Genomic DNA, 13316 nt, shown 5'->3' on the forward strand with positions numbered 1-13316 from the left:
TAAGAGCGAGAGAGAAAAAAGGTAGCATTTTCTAACCTATGACGAGCTCTTTAACCTCCTTCCACTCAATATCGTTGCCGGTTTCATGGGCTATAGTGACTGTAATTCTCCTTTGGATGCCCTGTGGAAAATGTGTCAAAGGTGAAAATCGCAAATCTCTCATTTCAATTTCAAACTATACTATTGTTCAAATCTTTGGGGTCTGTAAGTCTGTAAGACTGAAACTAATACAAGGATTCTGCAAGGATGTACTGTATTAAAGATATATTTCTATTTCAAATAAATTCAGATTATTCAAATTCAAATAAATTCAGAATCTTGAAACAAGTATCACAGTTTCCACAAAAATATTAAGCTGCACTAACACAGATAATGTTTTTAACATTGATAATATGAAATATTATCCAAATCGGTATATTTGAATGATTTCTGAAGGATCATGTGACACTGAAGACTGGAATAATGGCTGCTGAAAATTCAGCTTTGACATCACATGAATAAATTAAATGTTTTTTATATATATTTAAATAAAAAACAGTAGAAATTGTAATACTATTACGATATTATTTTTTTCATTAATTTTTGATCAAATAAATGTAGCCTTGGTGAACTTATTTAAAAAAAAAAAAAAAAAAAAATCTTAACAACAACAAACTTTTGAACGGTAGTGTAAATAATATATCATCTGTATTACCATTCATTGAGTTGTTAGAGACAGAAAGATGGATTCATGTTTACCTGGTGCAACAGGAATGTACCATGGCAGGGCATTCCACCCCTGTGATCAACAACAGCTGGGATGTAGCTAAGAAAGTACACAAACAGGTACAAGGGTTACATAACATATGAATAAACTACCATACATACAGACTTCAATGAGTAACTTACTAGGCACTGATATCCTACAAGTCATGAGTTTATCAGATACTCACTCCCCGTTGGCCTCCAGCTCACAGATCTCAAAGAATGCCATAAGGTCGTATTTGCAGTGACAGGGGCCAGCGGTGGAGCGTGTGAGCGTGCTCAGTTTTGTGGCAGGCACTGGGGGGAGACAGAGGCAGAGCTCAGACATGGACAGACCACAAGAAATAGTCAAGAAATGAGTCAAAATATCAACTCACCTGGCTTTGACAAAGGCATAACCCTAGGGAACTGCCTTCTTGTTGGACGTAATGAACTATAAGGAGGGAAGATTTTAGTTGACATTTTAGGTGACTAAAAATAAATATATAAATAAATAAAAATAATAATCTAAAAAAAAAAGTTGCTCACCTAATCAAGTCCTTACAGAGAGGAGGGAAGGGCTGTTTCTGGAAGTGGCCAAATACCTCAAAAACGATTGGCTGACTCTTGATGTATTCCACAAAAGACTTGGTGACCTCTACGGATATCTGCAATAGTAGCAAACCGCACATAAATAATTTATGTTTGCTTTATTTCTAAAATCTGAAATATGGTTGAATTACTTGATGGCACAAAGGTTGTGATTACATTTTGTACGTGGTAGAATCCCAGAGGAGGCCCTCGGCCGGTATTCTTTAATGGCTCAGTGGAAAATGCCTCGTCATGCCTATGAATAAAGCTGGAAAAAGACAGGGTGTCTGAGACAAGATTGCATCAGATGTCTTGCAAGTTTCTTGGATCAGTGTTTGCAGAAGCGTCAATCCCATTAAAAACTGAGAGGGAATGTTATTATCGAGTGGCAACTTTCACAAAAACAGATTTAAAAATTAAGCAGCATGTTAATTTATTTATTTGTTTGTTTTTTTAAAAGCGTTTGTCTAAAACACTGTGGCAGAAACATGCATAATCTGCATAAGTGTTTGCCTTTCTAACCATAAAATCGGTCAGCTACAACAATGTGCAGCACAGTTTTTTTTATGGAAAGCCCCGATAAATCTATGAATGAACACCAATTACTTGGAATACATCTACTCACTTGAACTGGCAGAAGATATCTGCATACTCAGCAGAGATACTGGAGGCCTGAAGCACTGTGACCCTAAAGGTGAAGTTGCTGCCGATTTTTAAGTGCTGAAATGATTTTTCCTGAGCCACATCAAGAGGACATTCCAGAAAACCCTTCAGAGGACTGTTAGGAACATCAGGAGAGGCTAGATGGAGCAATGCATGAGAAAATCAGATCAGATTAGAATACAAACACTTGCTGACTCTTATTTTAGTCACTATTTACACATATACCACTACTTTAACAGTGAATTATCACAGCATGATTATTGTGCATTTTATTTTATGTTGAGGCATCATCGTAATACATTGTGCGAAATGTATATCAATCTCTAATCTTTTTTTTACCAGTATTGTTTTTTTTTACTTATTACCTGCACAGGTGTTGTTGTTGACCTCATCAGCATCGAGCCCCGTCTCTGAGTTTTGTCCTTCTCCTTCTACGATGCGCAGCTCCTCTTGAGATGTGTTTGTCCCAGCGCTGCATGTTTCTGTCTGGAACTGACCAGAGAGAAAAGGTTGCTGGTTTTACTCTTGATGGTGTCTCACCTTCTATGAAAACAATTTAATGCCTGAACGTCCAAAGCCCTACTCAAATATTGAGATAATAATTGTGAGAATGAACAGTTACATAAAATGACACAACCAACCTTCTCAAATTGTTGATCCTCAAATGAAATCTTAGCAGTTCCTGATTGTCTCACACCGGAGCCATAATCAGGAGCTTCTTCGTCGGCTGTGACAAGAAATAAAAGATTATGGCTGAACATTTAATCAGTACAGGGGAAAAGTGGGACAAAGTACAGGGGGCCCAGAGCTTTTGGAGGGCTGATCTGTATACAGGGACCAGAAAACTTAGAAATGCCATGCAAGGAGTTTGTACATGATTATATTTTATCAACATTTTAATATTTATTTATATTTAATTTATTTATGTTTTGTATATCATTTTGGTGAGATACAAAACACATCTAAACATAATTAGGACCAGAGGCAACAAATTATGAGAAACAAAATAAAACAAAATCCTATATTCATAAAACACAAGGAATTAACCAATGAAATAAGAAAACATAATCGGTCTGAATACTGAGCCTTGTGGTACTACTTTACAGAAAAAAAAAAACCTTTGAACACGATTGATTAATCAATATTATTTCCAGTTAATTCCAGTTAAATTTCTGTTTGGAATCTGATCAAAATAGATTTGTCAAAGCATCATGAAGAAGATCTTACCTGATATGGCTTGTACTGCAACTCGGAGGAACCCCTTGACCTCGCCTTTCTCACTTACAATGGCCACACGGTGCACTAATGGCACAGGGTACAGCAGATTACTCAGATACACAAATGCCCTATAAGAGAAAAAGGAGAGGATGATGGGAAAAAGGTGGAGAGCCGAAGAAAGAAGAGGGTTTTGAGACAGTTGATGGGGTGAAAAGAAAAAAGAGGGTTAAAATTAATGGAAAAAGAAGTTGGGAAAAAATGTCAGTGAAGATCAACTCAGCCACACTGCCACTAGACAACACAACATCAGACACAAAAAAAGCAACCAAACAAGAAGCTGCTCCAGCGATAGCTTAAAAGTGCCCTGTAGGTCTGCGGTTCATCTGTGAATACTTTATTATAGCCCCCATTCTCATAAAATGATACAGAAAGCGGTGATAGCGAGGGTTTTGGTCTCTGTGGAGTTTGGTGAAGTGTTTCAAGAACATGCATATAGAGGAGAACTGCACCACAAGCTACTTTACACTATAACTTTTGACTGATTGATTGTCTTAATTGTCAAGTCATACTCACAGGTGAAGATTTGCATTGTCACACATCTAGATTTTATTGATGTTTCAGTAACTGATTGAAGGGTTAACTACAATTCAATGTCACAATAATGTGTCTATGAAATCCCTGACATTGTATGCAGTCAAGTTTGGTGACAGATTGGCCAACAAATTCAATAATTCACTTCAGATCTACCCTCTTGATCCCAATGTATTGCTGGACGAAGCTTAACAGGCAGTGGTCAAGAGTGGCAGGAGGCGTGGCCAGAGGGGAGGAGCTTACAACAAGATTGGTGAGGCGCAAATACAGCATGCTCAGATAAACAAAATGTTTAGTGAGAAAATAAACTCCAAATTTGGCTTGTTGGGCCAAATGCAAACTGGAAAGCAAAAAACTGAAATGACATTAACATACATGAATTTGATCGCCATCAACTTAAAAGAGAAATCAAAGTCAACACACGTCACAAATCTTGTATGTTGCATGTGTGCAAGGAAGTGAGAGTGTGAGAGCCAATCCAAAACCCGATACAAATTTTAGCTCTGGCATGCCTGATTGAAACTGCTGTAGTCGAAACCAGCTCTTTCATCTTGAGCGCTGTAGCTCTTCAGAAAAAACAATCGGCTGATTTATACCGATCACAGAAACAGCGAAATTCTGCAGAGAATGCCAATTTCATTTCAGAAAAGAGCAGATAAAAATGTATTATGCTGCCATTCAATGCCGTATCTTTCAAAACAGGGCAGAATTGATGTGATTGGCATTTTAAACACTTGCATATTAATTTAGTACTGTAAAGCCACCCATGTTCAAATTACTTCAAACGCGGAAAAGTTGCCCCTTGTAACGATAAACATCCATTAGCGATCTGTCACCAGTAGTCTACTGTGATTTTCTTCAAGTGAGTATCTTCACTTTGCTATTCCTGTTGTTTGGTTTCCTCTCATTCAGTTACTGAACACTTCAAATACCATTGAAATGGCCTATTCAACACTGTATGCCACAATATTAGAATATCAATGCATAGGAAAAAGGTAAAAGGGTTGTTGTCCAAAACATGTAGAAAGAGGCATTAAAACTTCCTTCAGATCAGGCCAACAGTTTTACACTTTCAAACTCAAATCACGTAATCTAGAGAACTGTGAATTGTTATTATTTATTTGCTAGTTTTATTAATAAATGGATATGTATATTGTTGACATAATGCCATTGTTATTTATTTATTTAATCAATCTTGGCAACAGATATTGTGACCCTTGCCGGTGCTGTTCATGTGTTTGATGCCCTGGTAGGAACTTCTTGTAACACACCCTGTTGTCTGTGTCAGTGTGAAAGAGCTAGTTTCCTCTGACAGCATGCTCCTGAAACCTCACCAACCTTCCCACTAAACTGAACAGAGGCCAACGGTCGTAAAAGGGGTCCTGGCCATCGCTGGCACCTGGGCAGTGCTCCCCCACACCATCCTCCTCCTCCTCCTCCTCTCTCCCAAGCTCTGAGCCAGGGTCCTCCAAAAAGATCTCATCGTCCAGGTCCTCCAACTCCTCATCCTCCACCTCGACTTTCCCATAATGCCGCTCATCGGCAAGCTCGGTTATGTCAGAGTCGGGGTCGGAGAGGGTGGGGGAGAGGGTAAGGTCACTCATGCGCTCGCTCATGCACGTGTTGAGAATGGGAGTGCTGGTGCAGCCGGAGACACGGGAACTGGGTTAGTACAACACACGTGCACACACTTGCTCACATGTAAGGCATTGTTGTATGCCAGCATAAACCCAGCCATGAGTCTCCAAATCTGTGTTCGGCTAATGATCTAGTGTGTTTGGTAAGGAGTGTTCAAGCTTAGGTTTAGCATTTGGATTGTCTGAATATTGAAAAATCAGTGCAAAATTGCTCACTGAACGAAGCCTGCACATAGCTTGCCATTCCACTCAAAAGTGAAGGAATAGTGCAAATCATAGGCAGTTTCCAGTCTTGTACAGTGGAAAAACCAGCATCCACTTGACACTTTAGAGTTGCACAGCATACAGATTGTGCTTGACTTATTGATTACTTACCGACCAACCAGTCGGAACCATGGAAAGCGGTCATAGAAGGGGTCACCACCGGACATCATATGATCACAGTCCTCGACTGTCGTACTGGGTACCTCTGCTGCTCGGTCATACATTTCTCTCATCAAATCCAGTCTTTGTCTGCAGGGACAATAGTAAAGCATCAGCAAAAGCAACAAAACATACTCCGTAATGTTTATCTGCTATGTTCTCTTTATTTGCTCACTTTTTAAGCATAAACCAAAAGAAAAAATAAGTCTGAACGTGCTTTTAAAGGGCCCCTATTATGGAAAATGAGCTTTCATGTAGTGTGTAACATAGCTCTAAGTGAATGAAAACATCCTGCAAGGTTTTAAATCTGAAAGTGCACCGTATATAAAGTTATTGTCTTTCAAAATTAAGAGTCGACTCTGAGTCAATGAAATGAATTGTTTTTCAAACGAGTCATAAGCCGTTTCGTTGTGACGTCAAGACGAAACATTAGCATATTGCCCGCCCACTTATTGCGCACGCAGACACCAGGGAAAACTTGAACCTCAAACACTGCAGCTGATTCCTGTGGATACTGGACAGCATCATGTCGAGAAGACGCTGTGCTGTACAATGTGACGCTAAAGCCAGTATTTTTTCAATGCCAAAGGACGAGCATGTGAAGAATCAGTGCTTAAAACTAATCTTTTCCACAATACCACAGCTGTATAATCCTAAACTTTTGCTGTGTTCCCTTTATTTTACTGACGCTGCTTCTCAAATCTCGGAGTTCAATGCGGGACTCACAAACCGCTTGCTTTTGAAAGATGGTGTCCAAAATACTTAGTTTTGAGTTTTATATTGTGTAGGTCTCCTGCTAAATGGCTAACTCACATTATTACTGTCTTATATTACTGTCTGTAAATAAATTAGTACAAGTAAAATAATCGGTTTGTTGATGGACATGTTAATGCTGATGGTGAGGAATTACAGTTGCAACATCTCATAATGTACCTCAAACTTAGAAGTGTATCACTGAGAAACGTCCTGCTCGAGTCTTCCTTGTGATGGAGGTTCGGGTTGAATAACTAGTTCTTCCAGTGTTTCAACATCGGACTTGCGCTCGCATTGATATGGTAAAATCGACGTCATTGTTCGTTACTGTCTTTAGTTTACGGTGTAGGAAGCCTCAGGACAGCTGACGTTGTTTTGGCAATGGGATTCAGAGAGATTGATTCATCTGACGAGTCTTTTGAGAATCATTGAAAATGTGGTGATGTGCAAATGTATATTATGAGGACCTTTGATGCATGCAACCCTGTTGTAGGAGACTCCAAAACAATATTAGGAAACTTTAAAATAGCGCAATGGGGCACTTTAAACCCCATTAGCTTTAGCCTATTAGCTTTGAGATCATCAACATACTAGTCTACCCCTAAAAAGTGAAATTAACTTTAAGTAGCTATAAGAATTTCAAATGTACAATATTTATCTTCTAGGAGAACAGCAAAAATGTTGATAACACATTCTGCACATGGTGTATCTGTCACAATTATATTCTGTCTTGTCTGCACCTGTTCTTGTTAGTCCCTGATTAGTTAACCTTCATCCACCTGTGTCTAGTAAGTTCCTTCGTTTACCCTGTGTATTTATTCTCCCCGCTGTTGCGTCCTGTTCATCTGCCTGTGTACATTAAAGCTTTGTTATATTTTGGAATCAAGCTTCGTCTGTCAGCTTTTCTGCAATTTACATATCTAAATTTTTGTCTAATCAAATGCTTTTTACCACCTGCCTCTGATTAGCAATGCAAATTAATGGTTCATAGCTATGAGGTAAATTCAAGGGCATAAGCATTGATAGAGCAGAAAATTTGAGATCTTGAGTGTTGAGGATGTCAACAAGCTACAGGCCGATCATAATTTTAAGTAGTTCAACTACAGCCAAGCTACTCAATTGAAAAATTTAGTTAACAAAAAAATAGCAAAGAAAGATTTTTAATAGAACAATATCGTTTTAATGCATACACAGATGATATATAATTTAATCAGATAAGTATTTAGCTAGTGCAAAACAATGAGGGTTGTTAAACTTTGAATTCGTACCATTTTGAAAATAGATGAGCTACGTAGTTAGTAGCGGCTTTTAATTGGTCATTTACTCATGATCAATAACTACAGGGCAAGACTTCACTCTTATGGCCATATTATGTATATTTAATCTCACTGCACCTGAGTTTGTCCAGGGTCCAGTAGTGTGTTGCACCATTTTTCTGGTCCTGGACCTCTACTGCTACAATGGTGCGAGGGAACAGCCTTTTCTCCCTGTCTTTGGCTATGCTGGGGGGCAGGAGGTCAGAGGGCAGTGGGGAGTACAGTGTGTCCGTTAACAGCACAAACTGAAACTGAACCTGCAGAGAAAAAAAGGAAAAAATTCAAATTTTTCAAAAGTTGGACTGTAACTTATCTAAAAAAAAAAAAAATGAAATACAATGATTTCATACAATGATCATCAGGCTGACCTAAAATAATTTCAATGTACCTTTTTTTTCAGCTCCACACTAATGGCATTAGCCTCCTTGAGGAAAATTGCATTTCCCCAGAGCAGGTCTCTGAGAGAGGTGAACTGATAGAATCGCCATTTCCGGAAAGCCCAGAGAGCCAGTTCTGTCTCCCGCTTTGTCCATGGCACTGCAGGATCAAAATATGAAATGAGATGTCTCAGAAGCATCTAAACTTTTTCACACAAAAAAATCTGTGATCTACAAATTTGCTAACTTATTATTGTATTTGATATATATTAATCAGATGATACCCATGTTATTCAAACTGTTTTACCCACCTTCTTCTTCTGGTTCCTCCTCTTCCTCTGTGGTTTCTGGGTAATATCTGGAGTTGACCTGCCTCTGAAGAGCTTCTAGCTTACTCTCATAGTCCTAAACAAAAGTTAATGTTACATATGGTTAAATTGCCAGCTTCTTCTGGTTTTAACCACTTATAGACTAATTAAGTTCTTACTAGTCTAAAATGTCTTACCAGTCTCTGCTGTTCCAGAAGGTTGCTTGCTTCTTCTCTCTCCTTGCGGTACTGGTCCTCCAGCTCCTGTAACCTATAAATGATGTAAGCATCAGAATAAAGCCACAAAAACTAGATATTGTATCTGGAATTAATCATAGTTTGGTTGGTTTGCTAGTTTTATTTGGTTTATCTGGTGTTTTTAGATGGGCTGTTTGTGCCTTTTGATGTATTGTCATGGATGATAAAAATTCATGCTGTTTTAGAACCACAAAAGGGCTAGTGACAGAAGTGCTACCTTTGCTCCATCTCTTGTTTCATATCAATGCCTTGTTTATCCAATAGCTCTCTCTGGGCAAAGGCCCAGTCCACCGGCTCCACAGGTGTGTCTGCACACGGGGTCCTCTCCCTCTCTTGCCGTGCTTGCTCTGGGTCATTGAAACGGAACACGTGGCTCTTGCCCATAATGATACGGTTACCTGAGATTACAGACGGAGTCACAATCTGGGTCTTACAGGCACCAAAAAAGTGTTGTTCATCAGACTGAATCTGTTTTTAGCCTGGAAACTGAAGAGCTACCTGATCTGAGAACAGTGGGCTCTGTCACTCTCTTGCCGTTAACGTAAGTCTCTGTTCCCTCACAGGGCTCCAGGACCACCGTACCCTCTCCTGAGGCATTTGTACTACTTGTAAAGATACAGTGTTCGTCTTTAATGAAATGGCCACTCAGGACAATGTCCTGCCGACTGCTGGCATCCTCACGGCCAACCCTGCAGAGGAAAATACGGAGGCCATATGTCAGAATAAAGGGAAAAAGATACAGATGGAGAAATGCCATGGGAAAATACAAAATAGATATTGGAAAAATCAGATATTGATTAATATTCATTAAAATTAAATTATACATTTTAATTTAATATCAATAAATATGAATTTTTGATATTACAAAAATATTGGTAACACCATATTTTAAGGATCCATAATAATGTGGTAGTTAAACATCAACCACCAGTAGTTAATGATTAACTGAACATATAGTACAGGAATATTAGCCATTATGGAGTAGTTAAGCATGAATACACAAGAAATATCGTTAGTAGTACTGTATTACTAGCAACTTAGCCATAATTACTGGCTTATTCTGGTGAATAAACTCAATGAGTGCCATACAAATCAATAATTAATTTGGATATTCTTTTCACTTTAGAACAGTGGGTCAAATTGTCTTTATTACACAGTTTTAACAATTAATTACTCAAAACTGTAAAACTAACACTAATTAAACATAATCATTAATATTGTTCAGTTCACTTAATAGATGGTAAATCACAGAATATTATGTGAATCACTTACTACACAAAGGGTGGGTTGAACCAATAAGAATTAAGCTTAAATTCAAGGTTTATCTAATAATTCTGAGTGCCAAACTATAAACCTTGTTTAAAAATATGCAGGTTTACATTTAAACCATCATTTTTATTCTGGATTTAATTTAGGGAACAATGGGGCTAAAGGCACACCTCAACAAAAATGTGTATGATTGCTGAAAAAAATATACATGTTTTTATTAAACATTGATGGAGCAACAGATTTTGGGTAAAAATAAATCATAAATGTTGTTTGTTTTGTTTAAAAATCTTATACATATACGAGGTGGCAAGGTGGGCCTTTTTATATTATCTGTCCACAGAAACTGTGCAATGCCTTTGAGGCTCCCAAAAGGTCCAAGGGTGAAAATCTTGGTTGTAAATAAACAACATTCTTACTTGGTGATTCCATCTTTAATGTAGTATAGTAAGCACTCAGACATTAGTGGATCTTCATTGAGGTTGACCAGGTGTGGAGTCTGAAACATAAAGAAGTGCTCGTTGAAGCATTATGACTTGACTAGCTTCCTTTTAGAATACACTAAACAATCCTCTAACCTTCTTTGGTGAAAAGACTCCAACAGTTCCTCCATCTTCCCTCATCGCCACACCCATTTCAGCTAAAAGTGCCTCCCTAATGGCAACAGATGTTTTTTACAAACTTGAATAATTTCATACACATAATTTCAGACACATTTCAAGATAAAAGCCCTCCCAGGGATCTCCAACCTTTCCATTCTAATGCCCTCTGTGCGGCGAAGCTTCTCTTCCCAAGTTTCATTGAGTTCTGCGATTATCTTCTCAGTTGCCTAGTTGGAAAAGAGGTCGACATTAAAAAGATCAGCACTGGCCCTTATAAATTTATCAAACCATCCATCCAATCACCCCACCACCCTCTCGCTCACCTTCAGCCTCTCAATGGCTTCCTCGCTTCCCGGGCTGAACATGATCCGGTCATGCAGGCTGCTGATGGAGCCAGCTCGACTGGACAGGGCAGAGAGAGAGGGGGAGGGGCTCATCCCTGTCATGGCATTGGTCACTGTGGAGAAATCACCCCTTTGATTGACAGCCTGGATGCTATTGATATTAGTCTTGTAACTGGATAAGTCTGGGCAACAAGTGGGAATGACAGGTTGGAGAGTCAAGGGAGAAAATTGAGGTAAGAGAAAAAGGAAAACCATGGAAACAGAAAAGAAGGGGAAGGAGGAAGAGTAGAAAGTGTCAAACATAAAGCTCAAGAACGAATTAAAGAGGTTATAAAGCTGCAGGGCGCGGGGTAGACGGCATCAATTTGAGGACTTCAGACGCTGTTGTGTGTCAGTGTGTGAGTGTGTGTGTGGTTTTTTTTAAGTAAATCAGAAGATCAAAAACATGATTATTAATGGATTTTCCCCTCATGCCTCAAATTCATTGGACCATGCTTGAGATAATGAGCATGGAGATGAACTGAACACTCAATGTAATATTGATCTGTGATTGCACAGAACTACATGCCTATGCTTTACATAGAGGCACATTTCAAGCAAACCTCTAGAGTGCCTCTGGACCATCAGAGCAGCAATGTACAATTATGTCAGAATAATACGTTTTATTTAAACTGATTAGATAAAATCACACAGCATAGACTTTGGTGGTCCAGAGATTCCTGCTTTGGTTCTCGCAGGAGTCGGCAACATTACGAATTGGTCAATGTTGGCAGACACTTGAAAAGGACAGAGGATTTATGATTGTTATGATTGTAATATTAGTTAGTTGTTTATTATAAAACGTTGAAGTCAAAGTCCAAAATTAACACTCGTCAAGCAGCAAATATGGGTAAAAATAGTCTTTGGAGAGCAAATGTTGTATGATCTGAATCTGAATTGCAAAACAAAATAATATTTAAATATTTAAATAATACACTCACTGACAATTCAGATTAAAGGCATGCTAATTTCCTATAAACCTCCATAATTCCATAAAGTTTATCCATAATTCTCCAAAACTCTAAGTGGCAATATTCCTCATATTAAAGGTTAACTCCAAAATAAAAATTCTGTCATTGTTTACTCATCCTCATGTCGCTCCAAACCTGTATGACTTTCTGTCATATATGGAGTACAAAGGGAGATATTCTGAAGAATGTTGGTAACCAATTAACATTGGACCCCATTGTCTTCCATTGGGAAAAAATACATTTCTCACAATATATAGAAGAATATAGAAGAAATTAAGCCATATAGGTTTGGAATGACATGAGGGTGATTAAATAATGACAGAATTTGGTGAAATCTTAAATAGCAATCTCTTTAAGCCACCAAAGCAAAAATGTAAGAAAAATCATGATGTATCAGACAAATCAAAAACTGACCTGTGCAACCTTAATAAATGTATATTTCCTATGAGTTGCGCAGTCCAGTTCACAGCGCTGCATGGGTGACAAACTTTGGCACTGATTTGTTTATTTTTGCGCTCAAAAAATATGGCTTTATTACCAATAAAAAATTATAATAAAATAAACTTAAGAAAAAAAAAGTTGCCGACCCCTGGGTTATTGTAAGCTGTGAAGCATTTAGAGTGCCAAATACACACATTTGAGAGCAGACATCCCAGGAGCTTGTGCCCGATATGCTGAGAGAAACAGAGAGAGAAGACAAATCCTTCAGACACATTCCTAGAGCTGTCTGACCCTCAGGTTTCTGATAATGTAATTGTAGAGAATATTTGCTTTTCTAGGATCATTGTCTTGGTAGCATTTGCATTTTAAATTCAATTTTAAGAAGAGTGAAATGTTGTAACTCCTCTGTTTGAAATGCATCACAAGTGACTCACTCTCAATGATGTCTCCAAGACCCTGAGCATAGAGCAGATCCTTCAGACGAGCCACCTCTTCCTTCAACTCGCGCACCAGGCGGTTGTTGGGGTCTTCGTTGATGACGGCGTTGCAACGGATCTGCTTGGCTCGGTCAGCATATCTGTGGCAGTGATATTGCTATTAACTATCCAAAAACAGCATCAGAATGTCCTAAATAGTCCAGTATTTAGAATCAACATAAACTGGTAGTAATCACAACTCAGACTGAACACCTACATCAATGGCTTTTTAGCCCGAAAAATAAAATAACTTAAAAATAAATAAATAAATACATTCTGTCATTTTGTTCAAATTTGTTGTTCAAATCCTGTATTATTAT

General features: G+C 38.3%; 1 protein-coding gene across 13 annotated transcripts in view; it reads right to left on the reverse strand.

Moving 5' to 3' along the window:
• kif1ab (kinesin family member 1Ab) overlaps window positions 1-13316 on the reverse strand; it is a 31588-nt gene that overhangs the window by 10285 nt on the left and 7987 nt on the right. For 2 of the 13 annotated variants that reach the window (XM_079877491.1, XM_079877486.1), the window contains exons 13-36: window positions 12955-13097; window positions 12715-12753; window positions 11049-11251; window positions 10873-10952; window positions 10702-10777; window positions 10543-10622; window positions 9356-9546; window positions 9075-9255; window positions 8798-8870; window positions 8604-8697; window positions 8304-8452; window positions 7994-8172; window positions 5799-5936; window positions 5125-5424; window positions 3205-3323; window positions 2619-2704; window positions 2343-2469; window positions 1940-2114; window positions 1492-1582; window positions 1273-1391; window positions 1122-1177; window positions 933-1041; window positions 739-805; window positions 37-121 (exon numbers count right to left, since the gene is read on the reverse strand). In XM_079877491.1, coding sequence (XP_079733617.1) covers window positions 37-121; window positions 739-805; window positions 933-1041; window positions 1122-1177; window positions 1273-1391; window positions 1492-1582; window positions 1940-2114; window positions 2343-2469; window positions 2619-2704; window positions 3205-3323; window positions 5125-5424; window positions 5799-5936; window positions 7994-8172; window positions 8304-8452; window positions 8604-8697; window positions 8798-8870; window positions 9075-9255; window positions 9356-9546; window positions 10543-10622; window positions 10702-10777; window positions 10873-10952; window positions 11049-11251; window positions 12715-12753; window positions 12955-13097 — 2960 coding nt within the window. The remainder of the gene's footprint in view (window positions 1-36; window positions 122-738; window positions 806-932; window positions 1042-1121; window positions 1178-1272; window positions 1392-1491; window positions 1583-1939; window positions 2115-2342; window positions 2470-2618; window positions 2705-3204; window positions 3324-5124; window positions 5425-5798; window positions 5937-7993; window positions 8173-8303; window positions 8453-8603; window positions 8698-8797; window positions 8871-9074; window positions 9256-9355; window positions 9547-10542; window positions 10623-10701; window positions 10778-10872; window positions 10953-11048; window positions 11252-12714; window positions 12754-12954; window positions 13098-13316) is intronic. The other 11 variants (XM_079877487.1, XM_079877498.1, XM_079877494.1 and 8 more) reach the window with 7 other exon arrangements.

This window comes from Squalius cephalus (genome assembly GCF_949319135.1).
Source record: "Squalius cephalus genome assembly, chromosome: 7".
NCBI classification, from domain to species: Eukaryota; Metazoa; Chordata; class Actinopteri; order Cypriniformes; family Leuciscidae; genus Squalius; species Squalius cephalus.